This window comes from Camelina sativa, chromosome 15 (genome assembly GCF_030686135.1).
Source record: "Camelina sativa cultivar CO46 ecotype springtype chromosome 15, ASM3068613v1".
Lineage (NCBI taxonomy): Eukaryota > Viridiplantae > Streptophyta > Magnoliopsida > Brassicales > Brassicaceae > Camelina > Camelina sativa.
Genome location: NC_141894.1, coordinates 24200946 through 24223236, shown reverse-complemented (window position 1 = coordinate 24223236; position 22291 = coordinate 24200946). Strand labels below are relative to the sequence as shown.

Genomic DNA, 22291 nt, shown 5'->3' with positions numbered 1-22291 from the left:
GAATGATGATGGGTGTTTCAATTCCCCTTATGCAGTTGCAGTATAAGAGGTATCAATCCAGTCTGAGTGCTTGTGAACAATCAAGATATGCATATGATTCTAAGTTAAGCCAAATGTAATGATTGTTTGTCACTAACAATCCTAAGATGAAAATGATAAAAGCAGAAAGTAAACTGCAAGAACTAAGAACTAGATGCAAATAAAACAGAATGATTATGATCTAAGAACAGAAATAGAAACTGTAAACACTAGATATGAACTAATGCAAGACAAGTAATAAACTAGATGCTAAGTGAATGCAATGGAAATCAAACAGGAATGAAACAAGACAAACACAAAACATAAACAAGAAATCTGGGGAACAGCTCGATCAGCACTCGACCGAGTGTAGGTCGAGTGGGTGGTCGAGTGGGACTAAAACGTGAAAACAGAGCAGGACAAGAAAAACAGAGCAATGCTAAATCAGATCAAACAACAAGCAAACGATGATATTTAAACTAAGGATTCAATAAACAAAGAAGGTTCCTGAGGATGGATTCATTGGGTAAACTAATCATTGTGGTAATCTAACTTGATCAACAAATCTCAAGCAATGCTATGAGCTAACCTCTAGACATATTAATCTAAGACAAGTCTCTCCCACTCTCATGGTCAAGAGACAATCAAACCTATGCAATCCTAGACTTGCTCTCACAATGAAAAGAATCTACACAAGCAGGCATTAAGCAATACATCTCAAACCAAACAAGACCTCTAATCTCTTAGCAAGCCTAATGGTAAGCTCTAGATCTAGCCTTATCTATGCTTTCTAAACATTGGTGTGCTGCTAAAAAGCTTAAGATCAGATCCTACCCTCTCAGATATAGAATCAGCATTAAGAACATCTAGCCTAGAAGAGATCTACAACAATCAAGCTTGATCGAATCAGATATACCACAAGATCAATCTATCCTAACCCATCCTCAAGATCCTAAGATAACTACTCACAACAAGACATGATCAAACAAATCATAAACCCAGAAATTATTGAAACTTGCATGATTAGATAGATAAGATGAAGATCTACAACTTTAAAGAAGAAATCAAACTCAAATTCTTAATACCCAGAAAGTTATTCAACAAACAAGTATGAAGAATTCTTCTTTTTCTTAAGAACAAAATCTAAAATAAAAAAGAAAAAAATAAAAAGCAAAAGGAATAAAATTCCTAAAAAGGTAAAAACTAGGTTTCTGAAAAGCTGGAATAGAATCTAGATCTTTTTGGTGGCTGCAGTACAAGTCCTTATATAGTGGGGAAGGTGGAGGCCCTAAAATTGGGAAAAGTCAAAGTGGTCCACGGATCGGTCAACTCGACCAGTGCTCGGTCGAGTGACCGATCGAGCTGGCTTCCCTGGTGCAACTCCACTCGGTCGAGTCCATCTCCCACTCGGTCGAGTGCTTGGTCGAGCTGGACTCCGGATCTTGGTTCTTCAGCCTTAACTCCCTTGTTTCCTCCTCATGACTGCTTCACATCTCTTCTCCTCAGCTTCCATGCTCCTTAAGCTCCAAAATCACCTGTTTATGCATGAAAAGATGCAAATGCAATGCAACTACACTCTAATGCAAGATTGGTCCTAAAGCTACACAATAATGGTGAAAATGGATAGAAAAAGATACAAAAGATGTGAATAAACTAAGGGAAAACATGGTAAAATATATGAACATCAACACCCCCAAACTTAGTCTTTGCTTGCCCTCAAGCAAATAAACAAGAACTAAGAAGGTAGATGAGGTTTAAAAATGGGATCATAACTCCTAAAGCTTGCAAATAGACCAGCTAGGATCAATGTTCAAGTTACTAGTACTAAGATGCAAGGTGAATAGCTATACTTAAAAACTTTAGACAAGCACATCACAACCTTTACTGATTTGAGCCTTAGATATTCACATGCATTCAAATCAACCATTTCCTTTAACATTCATTAATCAAGAACATGAATCAATTATATGCAATGCTTAAACTCATTTGGCTTGGTAATAAGGGGTTTTGAGACAATGATGGTCTCTTTTCAGAGTGGGGCTTGTCAATATCAATGTTCTCTCATGAAATGAATTGAGCTTTAGAAGAATGCTAAAGGTAAGAACACTTAGACACATACAAGAACAAAACCTTGTCTACCCAAAGGTACCCAAAGTGTTTATTCCTAACAATCTAAACCCAAATGATCCTAGTGCTACCCTTTAACTTCTTCTTTTCTCTTTAACCCTTTTCTCTTTTGGTTTTCAAGTCTTAGGAGAGGTTTCTTATTTGATCTTTCTAGTGGGATGGGGGATTCTTATTGAATGCTATGGTTCTCTTTTCTTCTTATTCTTAAGACATATAAGCTTTTTGCTAAACTCTTCTTTGCTTTCTTTTCTTTTCTTTAACTAGAACCATCTTAGATAACAACTTTCACTTCCCATCCTTTCACTAGACTTTTAGCTTTTTGCTTAAACACATTCCTCTCCTAAAAGACTCTACCCTTTTTCTTTCTCTTTTCTTTCTTTTCTTTTTATAACAGCCAAGTCCCAAACCCAACAAGTGAAACACCTAGTCCTATCTAGTTTGGAAAATGCAAACTAGAACTACACAAGGTCTTACTCTTGTCAGTTCAAACCTAACACTTTCTACCAAGCTCAAGCCCAAAAATAGGCCTCACACACACAAGAATAAACAAGGCTTGAAAGAAGGTTTGGTTAAGGGGTAGGGGAACTGATTTAAAAGTGAAATCAGCTACTTGGATCAACAAGAGTGGTAAAAAGGAGAAAGATGATCCAAATATGTATATGGTATCCATGAGTTTAAAGCAATGCACACATTGGTAATTACAAGTCAATATTAGGTTCTTATAAATAGGAAATGGAATCAAATCACAACATGCTTCAATTTAGACCAAATGCAATGCAGGAATTCAAGGCTTGGTTCAGTCTTATGCTTCTAACCACTCAACTAGCATCAAAGTACTATTAACTTGGGCATTGATCCTAGTCTAGTGAATTAAACAAGCTAACAAGGAAGAACTCAATATAAATCCCTAATGCAAACAGTCCTATATGCTAAACAAATCACTTTAAATATGCAATGCAAACTACATGAACACTCTTTTTATAAAGATTTTTGCAAAAAATTTTCAAATTTTTATGGTTTTTCTATGCCTTAGATGAAATGCAAGTGCTACATGATGATGATAAAAATTTGAAATAAGAAAACAAAACACAACATCAAATGCTATCTAGAACCCTCCCCCAAACTTAAATCACACAGTCCTCTGTGTGAATTAAATTTGTAAGAGGATTCAAGACTTAAAAACAAACAAAACACAACATCAAATGCTATGATATAAACAATGGTAAGGTGATGATGGTACCTTAGGGATTGTGGAAGAAGTTGTCCACATCCATTTGCATGCTGTCATAGGAGTAGTTGGGGTCTTCTTGGTGGCTTGGAGAAAGGCTTTGGGGCAGCTCGACTATGCCAATCGACCTTGACTCGGTCGAGTGCCAGTTCGAGTGGGGGGGTCGAGCTGGGTTGCGAGTCTCCAAATCTTGAGTCTGGTACTGCTGGTACTGCTGGTAGAGTGCTGGATCCATAAAGTACTGGGGTGGGATGGGTGGGTAATGTTGATAACCTGGATAAGCAGCTGGAGGTGGGAAGCCATAAGGTGGTCTGGGAAGGTGCTCGGCCGAGTGCATTGGAGGTGCTCGGTCGAGTGGGTGCTCGAGTGACCCGGTCGAGTGCCTTGAAAATTGTTGTTCTCGGGTACTTGAGCTCCTCTTCCTCTGATTTGGCTCATACATTGAAGCCCTAGCTGGTTCCACAGGATTCACAACCCTTGAAAGTGCTCTAGTTGAGCTGCTTCTCCTCAAAGGGCTTGAATGTTGGCTAGGAGATGAGTTTCCACTCTACAGCTCAGCAATCTCCTTTTTCAAGCCTTTGATAGACTTAGCCATGTTGGTTACCTTCTTCTTCAGCTTATCAAACCTCTTCCCATTCCACTTGTTCCATCTTTGCAAGAGAGTCATTCTCTTTGCATTCTCCCTTACTCCTCTACTATCTCTTGGATTTGGCTCATAATCTTCAAAGTAGAACTGCTCCTCTCCATCAGCTACTTGTGCATTCCCAGCTTCCTCAACTCTTTGTTGAATCACTCCATCAAACCAATGCTCCTCAGCTGGCCAAAAATCAATGTTGGCTCCTTCTTGAATGGAGGTGAGCTCTTGGTTAGGCAAAATGAGTTGCTTTTTCCCAAGTGTTGGAAGCTCAAAGTTGAAAATATGATTTCCTTGATGTAGCTCCTTGGCAAGGATGAGAGTGGAGGTGAGGTAGCTTGAGTCAATCCATCTTGGTAAGACTCTTTCTCCTCTAGGTTGGATGTCAGCAGCTTGAAGGATTGGAGTGATGATGCCTCCAATGGTAAGTGCTCCTCTTGAACCCTTGTTCTCAAGCTTTCCTACCCAACTCCTCAAATAAATCATATGATCTATTAGCACCATCCCAAGATCAGTTTCAACAGTGCTACCAAGGATGATGGTTCCATTTCTTGCTTGAAGAAGAACTCCATTAAGGGCCAAGTCAATCATCTTCAGCTCCCCCTCATTGATGTTTCCAGTCTCCTTTCTTGCAAAGAAAGTATTGGCAAGAGCCTTGTGGTAATACCTTAGGACTAGACTCCTTATTCTTGAGCTCTTGGAGTTGGAAGATGAGTAATATTTGTTGTCCCCAATGGTCTCCCATACAGCATACAACTCCTCCCTTGGAACCATCAAACTCCTATGGCTCCCAACCTCAAATCCAAACACCTCAGCCAGCTTCTTCAATGAAAATTCATGCTTCTTCCCCTTGATGGTGAATGAGATGTGACCAGCTCCATGTTCAGCACTCTTCCTCAAGTGTTGGTGTAGCTTGACAGTGGCTAGGAACTCACAGCTTTCCTCTCTATAGCCTTCCATGCAAAGCCCTATGAACTTGGTGAGGCTGCTCTTCTCAAAAAGACATGCCACATCTTCATCAATAGCAAGCTTCTCCATGGTCTCCTTGTGAGGATATCTAGTTCCCAGGAACTCCATTCTCATAAAAGCATCATACAGCTGCTTCTTTGACAGCCCACAAGATTCAGCTTCTCCATCATCCCTCAATTCTTCTTCTTCACTCATCTCTTCACTTTCACTCTCACTTTCTTCTTGCTCCACTTCAACTGCTGGCCTCTTCCCTTTGTTTCTGTATCCCCTTATCAACTCAACAATAGTAGGTTCTCTTTCTTCCTCACTCTCAGTCCTCTCAGGATCCTCCACAATTGGCTTTTTCCTGAGACTCGGCACCTGGCTCGACCGACTGCTCGACCCATCACTCGGTCGAGTGGTCGATCGACTGACCCGTCGAGTGGCTCTCCTAGCTTCACCTCTTGGTTCAAGATCAGCATCACGACGTTCCTGGGAGCTTGCAGCGGTTTTGTGGGACTTCTTGGTGATCTTAGAAGACATTTTCAAAAAGAAACTGAAGGGAAATAGACTCAAAGCTCAAAGTTAATAGGTTAGTGACCCAAAAACTTGAAAGAACAAAGCTAGAGCAAAAGATGAACTTTGAGAGAGATTTAAAGCTTGAATTTAAATGTTTTGAGCAAATGAGCAAGTGTGAGAAGCTTAGGATCGAGCAAGAGCTATTTAAAGAAGTCTAGGAGACAAGAAAACAAGGTAGGAGCGTCCTTACATTTCAAATTTGAATTGGGAATCTTTGACTTGCTTTTTGGCTGCCACTCGACCCCACCACTCGACCAGCACGTGGTCGAACTCCTTGACCAAATTTGAAATTTTGAAAATTTTCTCCTTGTTCTTCCTTCCACTTGATCATTCTAGAAGAATGGGAATAGATTGGGCCTCAATTAGTATCCAGCTCGGCCGAGTACCTCTTGTTTTGTGGTCGAGTGGGCCTGCGAGTCCTCTTCTCTTTGGCCACATCTCCCCTTACCCAACTATATTACCACTTAAAAGCCTGTCCAACAAAATCATAAAAGAAAACACATCAAACTACTAAGAAAATTAAACCATATGTACAAAGGATACCTTAGGGACTTCCTCCCTAGTGAGCTTGTTTAAAGTCACTAAGCTTGACTTTGGTTTCCTTCTTAACTTTGGTTCAAATACCAAGGAGGTGATGAAATCCTCCCTGGAACTTCCTAGTCACTGTGAAGATTGTCCTCAATCACCTCACTCTTAACACTCAACCCATATTTCTTCTTAAATTTGAGCCTTGGCCTTGTTCTCCTTAAAGACCTCTTGTTCAGCTTGAATTGAAGATCCTCAACCATACTTGTCAACTCTTGGACTGACCTCTTAAGCTTCTCAACAGTATCCTCTTGGGGTGGAGGCTCAGCTTTAGGGTCTCCTTCATCCTTGAACACCTCATGATCAACTTTCTCCTTGATAGTGAAGGGTTGATCATCAATGGTAGGCAGGTTGGTTGGGTTATAGATGTTGAACTTCATGACCACATCTTCAGCAATATTCAAGGTTACAAGACCTTCCTTCACATCAATGACTGCTCCAACAGTAGCCAAGAATGGCCTCCCTAGCAAGATTGGATCCTCAGGCTCCTTATCCATTTCTATCACCACAAAGTCAGTGTGAATCCTTGCTTTCCCTATCTTGAGTGGGACATTCTCCAATCTTCCAACTACCTCTCTATTTGTCCCATCAGCTAGGAGCACATGGAGATTGGTAGATTTGAAATCAGTTCTCCCTAGCTTTTGAGCTATGGAGTATGGCATCACACTTGTTGAAGCTCCCAAATCACAAAGACATTGGTTGTAGTGAAGATAGCTGATTGTGCAAGGTAGATAGAAAGGTCCTGGATCACTGAGCTTTACTGGAATGATCACTCCTCCAAGGTTCTCAAGATCCTTCTCATCTTGAGCTTCAGCCCTCTTACTAGACAAATCAAGCAAAAAAATTTTGTAGAGAGGATAAGGCTCATACTGTTCCAAGGCAGGTCCTCTCTCCTCTTCTTGGTAAGCTATGATGATCTCTTGAATGGCTGACACTTGTTCCTCTTTCTCAACCAAAGCTTCTTCTTTCAAAACCCTCTCTTCCTCTTGTTGCTTAGCCAACAATGCCTTTTTCTCAATTATTTCCCTTAACTCCTTGATCTTCTGTGCTTTGAAACGCCCAGGGAATGGTAGTGGAGGCTTGTAAGCAGGAGGAATGTACTTAGCAGGCTTGACAGCTTCGGAGTCTTCAGCTCGATCGACCACTCGAGCATGCACTCGATCGAGTGAGTGGTCGAGCTCCTGGTCGAGTTCTCCTGCGAGCTCCTGTTGCTTTGCACAAATGTTACTTGGGGCTTCAGTAACTGATGGATTCCCCCAAACTTGGACTTCACTGTCCTCAGTGACTTCTTCCTCTTGAATTAGGATGGCCTTGGCTGTGAACTCCCTTGGATTTTGAACAGCTTTTCCAGGGAGTTGGTTGGGTTTTGGAGCTGAAGAAGAGGCTATGTTGCTCTCCATATACTTTACTCTAGAGTTAAGACCTTCAAACTTCATGTTCAGGTCATTGTACTGGGATGTAAGCCTTTGGTTCAGGTCAGCAAACTGCTTAGCCTCCTCAATCTTCCCTTGTGTTTGACCAATCAACAGCTGCTGTATCATAGCTCTAAGGTCTTGTTCCTGGCCTTGGTTAGTCTGAAACCCTGGTGGGGGACACAACTGGGGTTGGAACACCTGCTGCTGTTGTTTGGGAATATAGTTTTGGAACCCTTGAGGCTGTTGAGGCTGTTGAGGAGGGTAGACTTGGTCTTGTGGATTAGCCACATTGGTGCTCCTATAAGATAGGTTGTTGTTCTTGAAACCACCTTGATTGTAGCTCTTGAATCCACCTTGGTTTTGCATATAGCAAAGCTCAGCAAACTCATTCTCCCCCTCTTGAACTGGAGCTTCTTCTTCACCAATGAAATGGACAGACTTGGACTGGCTGAGGAGTATCTTGTCAAGTTTCTCATTGACCATCTTCAAATCCTTCTTGTACTTGTCCTCTTGATCAGTTGAGGAACTTCTTATGGTCCTATCATAATCTTCATTATAATTGCCATCTGACTGAGCAAGATTCTCAACCAATTCCCAACCTTCATCCACATGCTTGTTGAGGAAGTTCCCATTGGAGGCTGTGTCAAGAAGCATCCTGAACTTTGGAAGGACTCCTCTATAAAGTGTGCTCAACAATGACTCCATACTGAAACCATGATGAGGGCATTGTGTTTGATAGCCCTTGAATCTCTTCCAAGCTTCACAAAAGCTCTCATTGTTCCTTTGAACAAATCCAGAGATCTCATTTCGCAATCTAGCAGTCCTAGCATTGGAGAAGAATTTGGCCAAGAAAGCCTTCTTACATTGGTCCCAAGTAGTGATAGCACCAGTAGGCAGAGTCTTCTCCCACAAATGAGCCTTGTCCCCAAGAGAGAAAGGGAACAACCTCAGCTTGAAACCATCTTCACTTACTCCATTGATCTTGGTAAGACCACAGATTTTGTCAAACTCATCAAGATGATCAAGGGGGTCCTCCATAGGCAATCCATGAAACTTATTAGCCTGAATCATTGAGATCAATCCACAGGGCATAGATCGATGTTCCTAGGTCAAATCGCGCCGTCCTCGCATTTGCATCGACCGACGCACAAAGTGCATCAACCGACAAACGTGCATCAACCGAAGCACATGCCGAGCATCGTTTTTCCCTTGATCTCCGTTCCTATACCAAGAAAACTCGATCCCTAGCCACAAGAAAGCTTCCCAAAGCCTTAAACAGCGTTCTAACAAGCTAAACAACACATAAACAAGCTGTCAGAGAAATCTCAAGCTTAGGTAAGCCATGGTCATGCACTCAACTTTGCTAAAGAAGATTCTGAACCTCAAACAAGCAAAACAACGCTCCTAGGAAGCTCCTACAACGATACCAGCTACAGTTCTCTACAGGAACAGCCTCAAATCTCCCAAAAACCACTAGAACACTCAAGAACATATTTTCTCTCTTCTTTTCTCTCAAAAGTGTTAGAATTGCGGAATGAAATAAACAAGAATCGAGAGATACGAGAGAATAAGAGATGAAAGAGAATGAGAATTCAAAGAACTTAATTAGAATTGTTCTTATGTTTGTTACATAGCTATATATAGAAAGACAATAAGCTTCTAGCCGTTAGAGATACAAAGGGAAGGAGAGATATTCTCATGTGACTAGTCTTGATCGGTTTCATGATGAAAGCGACCTTCCTTTCCTTGGTTGACTCGCCTACACTCGTCCCCAAGGTGAACATGTGACTTCTTCCATAAGATATTTTGCTATCTTCTCTTCTAGATCCTTCTTCTCTTGGGCTTTATGAAACATGTATATTTTGTGTGGTGAATTGTGAATGTGTGTGAAAGTGTATGATATGGAATGATGATGGGTGTTTCAATTCCCCTTATGCAGTTGCAGTATAAGAGGTATCAATCCAGTCTGAGTGCTTGTGAACAATCAAGATATGCATATGATTCTAAGTTAAGCCAAATGTAATGATTGTTTGTCACTAACAATCCTAAGATGAAAATGATAAAAGCAGAAAGTAAACTACAAGAACTAAGAACTAGATGCAAATAAAACAGAATGATTATGATCTAAGAACAGAAATAGAAACTGTAAACACTAGATATGAACTAATGCAAGACAAGTAATAAACTAGATGCTAAGTGAATGCAATGGAAATCAAACAGGAATGAAACAAGACAAACACAAAACATAAACAAGAAATCTGGGGAACAGCTCGATCAGCACTCGACCGAGTGTAGGTCGAGTGGGTGGTCGAGTGGGACTAAAACGTGAAAACAGAGCAGGACAAGAAAAACAGAGCAATGCTAAATCAGATCAAACAACAAGCAAACGATGATATTTAAACTAAGGATTCAATAAACAAAGAAGGTTCCTGAGGATGGATTCATGGGGTAAACTAATCATTGTGGTAATCTAACTTGATCAACAAATCTCAAGCAATGCTATGAGCTAACCTCTAGACATATTAATCTAAGACAAGTCTCTCCCACTCTCATGGTCAAGAGACAATCAAACCTATGCAATCCTAGACTTGCTCTCACAATGAAAAGAATCTACACAAGCAGGCATTAAGCAATACATCTCAAACCAAACAAGACCTCTAATCTCTTAGCAAGCCTAATGGTAAGCTCTAGATCTAGCCTTATCTATGCTTTCTAAACATTGGTGTGATGCTAAAAAGCTTAAGATCAGATCCTACCCTCTCAGATATAGAATCAGCATTAAGAACATCTAGCCTAGAAGAGATCTACAACAATCAAGCTTGATCAAATCAGATATACCACAAGATCAATCTATCCTAACCCATCCTCAAGATCCTAAGATAACTACTCACAACAAGACATGATCAAACAAATCATAAACCCAGAAATTATTGAAACTTGCATGATTAGATAGATAAGATGAAGATCTACAACTTTAAAGAAGAAATCAAACTCAAATTCTTAATACCCAGAAAGTTATTCAACAAACAAGTATGAAGAATTCTTCTTTTTCTTAAGAACAAAATATAAAATAAAAAAGAAAAAAATAAAAAGCAAAAGGAATAAAATTCCTAAAAAGGTAAAAACTAGGTTTCTGAAAAGCTGGAATAGAATCTAGATCTTTTTGGTTGCTGCAGTACAAGTCCTTATATAGTGGGGAAGGTGGAAGCCCTAAAATTGGGAAAAGTCAAAGTGGTCCACGGATCGGTCAACTCGACCAGTGCTCGGTCGAGTGACCGATCGAGCTGGCTTCCCTGGTGCAACTCCACTCGGTCGAGTCCATCTCCCACTCGGTCGAGTGCTTGGTCGAGCTGGACTCCGGATCTTGGTTCTTCAGCCTTAACTCCCTTGTTTCCTCCTCATGACTGCTTCACATCTCTTCTCCTCTGCTTCCATGCTCCTTAAGCTCCAAAATCACCTGTTTATGCATGAAAAGATGCAAATGCAATGCAACTACACTGTAATGCATGATTGGTCCTAAAGCTACACAATAATGGTGAAAATGGATAGAAAAAGATACAAAAGATGTGAATAAACTAAGGGAAAACATGGTAAAATATATGAACATCACTTTAATATCATCAAGGCCTTTCCCTCTTATTACTCGGACCTAACCACGACCTAAGGGCCGAGACCGTACGGACTCTTTTACGGACATCCGTACGGAAAACCTTGATCTCATGTCTTAGATCAATAAAAAGCGGCTAAGCTCGATGAATTAGACAAAAACTCGAGTTAAGGGTTTTCCTAACCCCAAAACGTAGCGTTTAACTTAAAGTCGTCAGCACAAAACCGGCCTTTCATCGACCGATGCAACCCCTAAGCCGGGATTTCGGTTCGCAAATGTTACAATCACTTTTGCCTTTACCTGCACCACAAACACAAATTGAGATGCATGATTATTGGATAAACACTCAGTGAGGCAATCATCCCATATACACAAGCAACTGAGATACCTATGTCCAAAACAATCAACAAACAAAGTATACAAACATAGAAACCAAGAAGCAAACAAAGTCTCGCTGGAAGGGAGGTGTTGACCGACACCAGACAAGTGTCGACCGACACTGGCACTTGGTGTCGAGTGACACAACTGATGAGTGTGGTTTTGTTTTGCTTCAAAATCTTTTACCTTAAAAGACCACATAACGGCTGCAAGTGCACAGCTAATCGGTAGTAGTATTTAAGGATTGATCCCACAGTGACAGAGTTGTTGTTTAGAGAATCCGTCGGAAGAGATGTAAGGCTAGGACTCAATAAAAATGGGGTTTTGTTGTCATGGTCGTAAGTAAGCAATAACGTTAATAAAAAGCAAGTAAAAATAATAAAACAAGCGTTGGGCATCAAGGGAAATCACAGAGGTTCAATGATCTATCTATCTAGGAAAGTTTAGGATTAGTTTCTTTATCTAAAACTCGGACTACGAAACACGAATGAACTGTAAACTTATAGTTCACAAGCTAATCGTCTAAGATCTCTATACTCCGAGACTCAACAGTCGCAGGCAACAACGCATAGATCAAAGCATTTAAAACAGGTTTGATTCTAATCCATGAGATTCAATAGGTAAGGGGTATGTGCTTCCTATGACTCCTCACACATCTAAGCTAGGTCAAGAACACATGGAAGCTTTTGGCAAAGCACACACACTTTAGATCATAGTTAGTTCATGAGGCTAACTTAAAGCATTAAGCAAAGCCCATTGAAATAAACAGAATTGAAATCTAACAAACCCTAAAAATTGCCACCTAAACTAAGATCATCTCCCCCCTTTGATTATCCCTTTAAACCCAACTAGAAAACTACTCTAAAAGAATAAATAGAGAAAAGGGTTTTAGATATTACTTCAATGATTGTCAAACAAAGTTGTAAGGATCTTCTCCCTTTAGAAAAAAAAAACGATGCAAATAGAATAGAAGGTAAGGGACGAGAGAGGGATTCAGGACGTCGGCTGCTCCTCTGGTCGTGTCTCCTGGCTGCTCCAATGATTGCACACACTAAACCCTAGGTTTAGAAAAGTATTTATAGGGTTATGTCTAGGTTTAGGGTTTTGTAAAGGTAGAAAAGTCTTTTCTTGTTAAGTGCATGGCAAGGGGCGGCGTAGGTAGGTTCTGGAACGTGGTGAAGGCTTGGACTGGGCCGCCATGATGGTTGCTGGTCAAGCCTTCAATAAAAGCCCATTGGTTGAATGGTTCTCCTTACGTCGGTTTGTAACACGTCTCGGGCATAACTTCCTGATGAGTAATCGTATAGACTTGATTTTACTTTGAGCAGAACGATGACTCTCTCAGCTTTCCATAGACACAAAGTACGTCGAAATTTGAGTTCTGGAAGTTCTTCAAAAGTTGCCCATACTGTAAAGCTCTGAATCTTTCCTGAAACGTATTTTCATTGTCTTTTGGTTCTTTTTGCTATAAAACCTGTAAAACCTTCTTGAAACCTAAAATACTTGATAATATTAAAGCCTTGAAATCATACTAAACTCTTCCTAAATGTATACTAAAACTATAGCTAAAATTGAGTAAAATAATGATGTTATCAACTCTCCCAGACTTAGACTTTGCTTGTCCTCAAGCAAATAATCAAACTAAATCATGGAAAAGAGGTTTTGAAAATAATGGCAATTTACTTATCTTTGGGGATATCGTCTTTGCACTCTTCTTCACCTTGACATTAGGAACTTCCATTTGTAATCCACCATGAGAATCATCAACTCTCCTTGATCTCACAATTCTTTAGAGTCTCCAAAATCTCCATTGTCATCTCTTTACATAAATTAAGCAGTAATAAAAAGTGAAATTTTACCAAGGGAAAATCGATCAAAGGCTTGTCGACTCTCTTCAAGCCAAGACTTTCTTCGTATGATTCCTTTCCCCTCCCTTTTCTCACTTCCAATGAATCTATTTCTCCCTAATTTTCTATGGTATCATTTTTTTTATATAGATTCCTTGCTCTTTCTCTCTCTCTCCCTCTCTCTCTCTCTCTATATATATATATATATATATTTATATATATATATATATATATATATATATTGGACAGGCTTCCATGAAATCCAAAGTATGCACGGGTTTACGCAACATCCCTTGGCTCACTTCTTTGCTACCTATATCCTTATTCTTTTCTTTTCTCTCTCTTTTTTTTTCTTTCTTTTCTCTTTTTTTTTTAAGAGTATTGAAGGGAAGAGAGAGGGGAACATACTTTTGAAGAAGTGCAATGTCTTTTGTGGCTTGAATGTAGAGATCTAGTCCAATGTATACCAATTCACAGGGCTTGAAAATTAAGTCCGGTTTAGGTCCTATAAAAATTTAGAGACAACGTTAGATCATCTGAATATCTATCGAATAGGGACTTTGGGGATTGTTGAGTCGACTCACAGTCTTTCCAAACTTTGGTTCTGTTGTCAAGCATAATCAAGAGTCATAAGAGTGTTAATCCAAATCAAATAAACCATTAGAATAAAATCATAATCCCCTACTAGTTTTGACTCAATAAAAAAAATGTTACACGATAAAAACATCAAAATTATTGATGTAAAAAGTGAAAAAGGTCTCAAGTCAATAAAATAGAAGTAACATTAGTATAGGATAGAACATCCTTCCCCCATACTTAAATCACACCGTACTCGGTGGGAAAAAGGAAAGAGTTGAGGATTAAAAATCGTAGGGAAAAATGTAGGGTTTATGGTTACCCAATAATGTCACCTTGATGGAATGATTTTTGTCGACTCTAGACGTTTATGGTTACCCAAAAATTGTCTAGAGGTCGGTTGTGGAATGAAAATGTGGTGACGAACCATTTATACTTCCTTTGGTTGCTTGACATCGAATATGAACTAGGCTAAGTTCATTCGAATTGTGTTTGATATATTTCTAAATGAATCCTCCTTGAAACAAAAACCTAAAACTATCAATAAAAATGATAAAATAAAAATAAGAAAAACATATCTAAATGTAAGAATGGTGATGGTTGGTGGTGAGGATGGTGGTGGTTTAGAATTGTCTCGCGGTACACGGATGAACGGTCGCGAACGGCAGCAAATGGTGGGTGTGGTACGGTACTCGGTACAAAGCGCATCGTACGCGGTACGTGGCACATGACATCGACTACGGTTGGTACAACTAGTGGGGACTCTCGGCATCGATCACGTGAGGATTGTGATGATCCGTTGCCTTCGGCTTGCTTTGGTCAGGTTGAACATGGCCGGTCAGTTGGTGGTACTTGCCACTAGACATAGTTGTGTAGACAATCCATGGACCTTCTTCTTCCTTCTTTTTGGCTTTTCTATTTTCTATTTTTTGTGTTTTTTTTTATGAACCTAAAACTAAAATGTAAAACTATTAAAAGTAAAAAAAAAAATAAATCCTAAAAATTAAAAACTTACTAGACATGGGTTTCCTCCCAAGAAGCGCACTTGTTTATCGTCGTCGGCTCGACGTTAGTTTGCTTTCTCAAGCAGAGTGAGGAGAGTTGGTTGTCCTTAGACAAGCTCTCTTGGATCTTTCTCCAATGCAGGCATCAAGTGGCTCTCTTGCATAGTCTTCTTCTATACATCTTCGAGTAGGTGGGTTGAATGGTTTAGCTTCACAGAAAATGTCTCCATTGATGTTGGTAAGAGTCATTCTTCGGTTAGGCCAGTCCATGACGGCTGTGGCTAGGAATGCTCCTCCAAGGATAAGTGGTGTAAACCTCCATCATTGATAATTTGAAAGTTGGTTGGAACATTGAAGATTCCGACTCTTACATGAAGTCTCGGACCATTCCTTCGGGTATTGTGAATGAGGAGTTGGCGAGTCCTATGCATATGTCCAATGGTTGTAAGTATCTCAAGCCAATCTTCTTAGCAGCATCGTTTGACATGATGTTGATACATGAACCGGAATCACATAATGCATCTTTAAATTTGACTCCATTGATATAGCAAGTAATGAGGAATCGGCCAGGGCTCTCCACTTTGTGTAGTGTGTTTAATGGCCGTGGGTAGAGTTGAAATGACCGACCCGTTTTTTTATTTAAATAATAAATAAATAATAGTAATAATAATAAATAAATAAACTACAATTGGTGGTCCCATATCCACTAGCCACCTAACTACAATCACAACCAACAGCAGAAATAACAAATACCAATATCCAATAAATATCCAAAAATAAATAACCAATATTCAAATGAATCAACTCTAGCAACCTAGCAATGCAAGACAACAACCAATCGAGTCCCTAGAACATCCTCCTCTTCATTGCCTTTATTCCACGATCACAATTTGCCTTTACTTGCGCCACAAACACAAATTGAGATGCATGAGTATTGTATAAACACTCAGTGAGACAATCCTCCCATCTACTGGGCTATACACACAAGCAACTGAGATATCAATGTCCAAAACAATCAACAAAACAAAGCAAACAAACCATGAAGCAAACATAGTCTCGCTGGATGGGAGGTGTCGACTGACACCAGCCAAGTGTCGACATACACTGGCTCTTGGTGTCGACCGACACTACCCCACAGTATCGACCGATGCTCACTTACTAGTGTAGACTGACACCCTCCTGGTTTTGATCGACACTGCCTCTGCAACCGCGTTCTGCTCAAAGCAGAGAGTCGGATCTTGCTTCCAAATTCCTCCAATCCGTCCAATACTCAATCCCCAAGCCTTATGAAGCCATAAGAACCCTATAGCAACCCAAACCAGCAAGAAAACACAACAAAGAACACCTAAAAAGCAAGACAATCAAAATCTCAGACTTAGATAAGCCACGGTCATGCACTCACTTCTGTGCAGGAAGATTCTGACCTATAAGAACGAACCCCTCACTCCCAGCAAGCTTCTAGCACCTTCCTAGCTTCAAATCTCCTAAGAACCACCAAGAAATCTCACCAATCCACCCAAAATCTCAAGAACAAGGTTTTCATCTCTTTTCTTTCAAAAACAAGAGAACGGCGACAAACACAACTTGCCAAAACCCTTTTCTCGACAATCCCCTTAAATATCTCGGTTTAATGGTTTTCTTTAAACCAAACCGACCCAAAACGATAATTGAATCAATCTGATCGAACCAGAAAGTAATGGTGTCGACCGACACCACCAATGGTGTCGATCGACACCCATCCCCAAAATCAACATTTTGGTTCACGGATGTTATAATTCTCCCCCACCAACATAGATTCATCCTCAAATCTCGAACAACCATCAGCCAAGGACTCCCATGCAACCGTCTTCGCGGCCAGCACTCGTCCGACCGATCTACGGAAAGTCACCTCTAGGCGATAGACTCACACTCCATGCATTATTTGCTCTCGACTTTTGGACTTTCCTTTACCAATAGTTCTAAAGCTTGAGTTTTTATTGGCTCCTCATAAGGCCTAAGCATGCATGCCATAATATTGTCTCCTCATCGGGCCTAAGACCGCATGCCATAATATAAAAGGAAGTCCAATATTGTCTTGCTTGTTATGGTATTGTATGGAAATGAGTCTAGAAGGTTCTTGACATTGATCAAATTGATGAGTCCCATCGATGAAGGCTTAATGGAGGATGTTTTGGAATTTGGGATGATACAAATGCCAACGGAGAAGTACATGGTGGTTCGATTTGGATTTATCTGCTAAGCATATGGATTATGGTTTGGATGATCATAACAATATTTTAAAAAGAAAAGGAGTTTCCGCGTTTTCAAACCTTTTCCACACATTATCTTTCTTGTTCTTCACCATAGGTTGTTTTTAATGCTAGATCTTTGATTATTCATCTGGATTAAGATCTTAGGATTATTGATTGCTATGAGAATATAATTGTTTTTTTTGACAAAAACCTTTGGTGAGCAAAATTACTTTTTGCAAAGAGATAGAATTAGTGATTTTGTGAACTTATCTAAACTTGATTTTATTGCTGGTTTTTAACTTGAATTTTGCAAAGAGATTTGGATTTTTGGGTTTTAAAACTTAGATAATATTTGCAGTGAGAACTGATTATTGTTGAATCCTACTTGCTTAATTAATTGTTTTAATATTCCATAAATTTCTGAGAATTTCCCTAGACCTAGCGTTTTTAATTCCTGAATTTACAACACTTTTTAATTCTCTTTTTCCAATGTTTTTAATATAATATTTTGATTTAGCATAATTAAAAGATTAATAAGTCTACTGTGTGATGTAGAGTCTCTGTGGATTTGACCCCTAGAGTATTACAACTGTAAGGCTGTCAGTACCATTGGGTATTACAATTTGAGCATATCACTTTGTACTGTAGGTTGGCTATTTGCAAATGACAATAATTTTTTTTGTTGCTCCCTTGGTTTTTTTTTTTTGAATCTCTTTGGTGTGTTAATTTGGAATGAAGAGAAGAAAGAGGTGAATTTTGTTTTTATAGACCAACCCTAAGTGAGTAAAATGCAACTACTATACAAAAGTTAGTACACCAACCCCCAAACAAGAAACACGTTTTTCAACTGTATATTACAACTATTTTACGATTATCTAACGACCCGCCAAAAGAATCGCAAAGTAGTCGACAAACTAGCGACTATTAATTCATGTCATTAGCATATTCGTCAAAATAACAATTATGGTACGAATATTTTTTCCAAGAACAAAATAGTCGTCAAAGAATGGTTAACATATGACCATTTTACTTACTACGTATTTTGGTCGCTAGTTAGTGACTTAATAGCGACTAATCAGCATCAGTCGCAAGTGAGTCGCAGAGTAATCACAATATGATCGTCAAAATTGGCGAGTATATAAATAGTCACTATCGAGTTGTTTTCTTGTAGTTGGCCTATGGACCAATTTCTTAGTGAATTCTGTAATTTTTTTTTATCAAACATATTATAAAATAGTCTTTTTTAAAAAACAATTAGTTGTACTTTGTTTTAAATGGTACTATAAAAGCTGTATATATCCAAAAAAAATTCAAAAGTATATTTTTTTTCCTCTCTCTAAAAACCAAACGCTCTCCCTTCTCTCTAGAAAACACCAGCCGCTGCCTAGGTTTAACCGGTTCCGGTGGCTTCTTTAGCACTGGAGCTGGGGTTCTCTTCTTTTAGTTTTATTTTCTCTTAATTTTTGGCATATCTATATCTTTGTTTTCTTCTAACAGCATCAGATTTGGTTTTTTAAGATCTCGATTATGAAGCTTAAAACTTATCACCTTTAGGGTCTCCGGTGCTTGTCTATGTTTCTCTGTCAAGCTCAGCTACAGATCTGGCCGTTCCCTTTCACGGCTGAGGCAGCCGTCAACCGGTTCTTCCTGCCTTAGATGAAGATTCTCACCAGCGTAGATCTTGATCTCCTTCCTTCTATGTCTCTAGGTTCTGGATCTGTCTCACCGCCTCTGATGCTTCTCATCAGAGCATCATAAAGAGGGAAACACGGCATCTCCATTCAGTTTAATTTGTGGTTAAAGAGAGTCTTGTATTTTTATCCGTTTGTGTGGTTTTCTTGTCTCAGATTTGTTTTAGTTTATCAAAGGTTTAAGTTTTGTTTATCTTAATTTTTGAGTTCAAGATCTTGATCCGGGAAGTAATCGATTGGATGTAGTGTATTTTACATGCTCGGGTTTTTTCTCCTTTGTTTCACCTTTTTTGGTCCTAGTCTCCGGAAGTGGCTTTGTATGCATGACGTCTCCTCATAAGTAATATATCAGAACGTTTGTTTTTAAACATAAATTACCTCATTTTACATTTTTTGTAATTTGTTTGGGAATCATACTTTATGCGGAAATGATAAATTGGACGTGCCTTTTGTAACATACCCCCAGAAAAGCCCTAGCATAAATTCTCATTATTGACACACTCTCGGCCAAAATTCATTCAAGTTAGACAATTAATCGGAGATATTGTTCCAGTTTACTTAAATATTTTTCAGGCGATGATCAATTAGACAAATCTCAAACATGCATAAAACAGATTATTAGATTACATAACTTGGTTCTAGTACAAAGGCAAGTTTACTAATAACCTATTTGAAACAATCCGACCCGTTTTTTTAAAAATAACATCTCAATAACTGGTGATCCCATACTCACTAGCATCCTAACCCCAATCAATAACAACAGCGGATAACACAAAAAAATTCTAATATCCAATAACGAATAAACAAATAATGAAATTCCAATTCAGAAAACAATCCAAAACAGAAAACTAAGTCATAGAACCAGCAACCTAATATTCGTTCTAGACACCTAAGTTCCACTTTAACATCCTATTATAGACACAGAGCAAACAACTGAGCCTCTAAAAAATTCCTCTCTTCATAGCCTTGATTCCACGATCATACATTGCCCTTACCTACGCTACAACACAAAACAGATGCGTAAGTATTACCATAGAATACTTAGTGAGGCAATCCTCCCATCTACTGGGCTATACACACAAACAATAAGATCTCCCATGCCACAATCAATCAAACAATAAAACAAACCAGGCAACACAGAGCAAACACATCATCAGCCGATACTGAGTGTGGGACCGCAATACTCCTTGTGTCGATCGATGCATGCTCGACATTTCACGAAATCCCAGATGACACCTCCAAATGGCATCGATCAATGTTCGAATGTCTTATCGCGCCGCCCTCAAAAGGAGTGTGTCGGTCGACACTCATGCCGAGCATTGCCGAGACTCGCCTCCAAGCTTCTCCCTTTCATCCCACACGATTTCATGAACAAATCTAAGCCTCAAGAGTCATGAAAAACACATAGAACTCACAGGAAACAATCACATAACACATACAAAATAACAGAAACAGAGATCTTAGCATAGATAAGCCACAGTTATGCACTCACCTTAGCCAAACAACGAGATCTAAGCCCAAACGACGAAGCTAACTCCACAGAAACCTTCCCACGACATCCTTAGCCTTGAATCCTCACTTTCTAGGAAGAAAATCACCAAACTCACCCAACTCACCAACCTTCCCACAACGTACTTTGTGCGGAAATGATAAATTGGATGTGTCTTTTGTAACATCTCATTAAAATCGCCCAAAGTTAAATTCTCATTATCGACACACTCTCGGCCAAAATTCATTCAAGTAAGACAAATAATGGGAGATATTGTTCCAATTTACTTAAACATTTTTTCAGGCGATGGATCGATTGGACCAATCTCAAACATGCATAAAACAGATTATTAGATTACATTATTTGGTTCTAGTACAAAGGGATGTTCACTAATAAGCTATTACATCGTTTGAAGATACTAGACCGAAACATAAACTATCTAAATTCCCATTCTTCCCTTTCCTTGCCCTTGTCACAAGAGCTGATTCAGCTACTTTTGTTAGCATTACTATTAGGGCATTTTTTAGCTTTTTAAGGTCTATTTTTTTGATCATTTTAAGAGTTGTTATGATCAAAAATTGGTCTATTCTCGGTAGCTTTAGAGTTTATACGTTAATAAACTTTTTGGGTAACTGAAGTGTTTTGGAAGAAGAATAGATCATGATGCACTAAAAAAGGATATAAAAAGAAATCTTCACCAACTGGTGCACTTCTGAAACTGGCCATGGAAAAAGACACATTCTGTTTTGACTTGCACTTGTCATCTAGGTTTTGGAAAAAGCCCATTGTCTCTTGTTACAGCTGATAATAGGTTTTTACATCAGGTATCAGTTCTCTATGCAGTTGCAGTACAACGAGTTATCAATCCAAATGGTTATCAATCTAAATGGTTGTCGTTAACAGATAGGATGCACACAAAGCAATGCAAGTCAAGCCAATTGATGCGTGGTTTATTTCGCTTCAAAATCTGTTACCTCAAAAGACCATCAACTACTCCAAGTGCACAGTTAATCAGATGGAGTACTTAAGGATCCATCCCACAGAGAGAGAGAGTTGTTGTTTAGTGAATCCGTCATAAGAGATGTACTGCTTGGTTGTCACAGTCGTAAGTAAGCAATAGACATAAACAAAAAGCAAGTAAAAATAATAAAACAATCATTGGGCGTGAAAGGAAATCACAGGGGATGGATGATCTATCTATCTAGGAAACTTTAAGATTAGTTTGTTTATCTAAAACTCGGACTACGAAACACGAATGAACCGTTAACTTATAGATCACGCACCAGATTGGAATGCGGAGACTTAAGGACTTAGAGTGATGTTTGGAACAGGGGGAGCAATGTGTGCTGTACTCTTTTTCCTTCACCAAGGTTTTGTCCCAATGGGTTTTCCTGGTAAGGTTTTAATGAGGCAGCATCCCCTAAGCACATTGCAGCGATCCCATCCAACATAGGCACGGTCATATCATCCAAGGGGGAGTGTTGTAAAACACTTAGTGGACTCCATCGACCGGCCCGTCTAAGGCCCATGTATTGTGTCTCGGCCTCTTAGGCCCATAGGTCCATTAGCTTATCACTTATGTCGGTCTATTGTAATCCTTATAAATATGTAACCTCAAGACTTCATTCATTAATAAGACAAGAGATTTCGTTCCCTAAATCCTCTAGTTTACAACAGCTCATGGTTTGATATAAAAATCAATTCAACAATTTTTTTCTTCGATCAATCCTTCGGATAGGGCTTGGTTCACTGATCGCACCAACCGATTTTTCTTTTTAAAAATTTTTCCAAGTCTCGGCCGCACATCCACGTTCACGGACGGAGGTATTACAGGCAGCATCATCTCTGGCTGTCAAAATAGGAAAGGGTTCATATATGGAAACCCTTTGACCTATGCGCAGAGCCATCATCCAAAGTCTTACACGAGGCTAGGG

The 22291-nt window shown here is 39.3% G+C and overlaps 1 protein-coding gene and 1 non-coding gene across 2 annotated transcripts in view; one reads left to right on the top strand and one right to left on the bottom strand.

Moving 5' to 3' along the window:
* Nucleotides 1–6190: 6190 nt before the first annotated feature.
* LOC147927028 (uncharacterized) overlaps nucleotides 6191–22291 on the bottom strand; it is a 61597-nt gene continuing 45496 nt past the window's right edge. Inside the window, exons 3-5 of the mRNA XM_087487272.1 lie at nucleotides 7864–8596; nucleotides 6530–6552; nucleotides 6191–6433 (exon numbers count right to left, since the gene is read on the bottom strand). Coding sequence (XP_087343398.1) covers nucleotides 6191–6433; nucleotides 6530–6552; nucleotides 7864–8596 — 999 coding nt within the window. The remainder of the gene's footprint in view (nucleotides 6434–6529; nucleotides 6553–7863; nucleotides 8597–22291) is intronic.
* Nucleotides 8244–8350, top strand: LOC147927029 (small nucleolar RNA R71). Its single transcript, XR_015583123.1, has one exon. It is a non-coding gene; the product is annotated as a small nucleolar RNA R71 (small nucleolar RNA).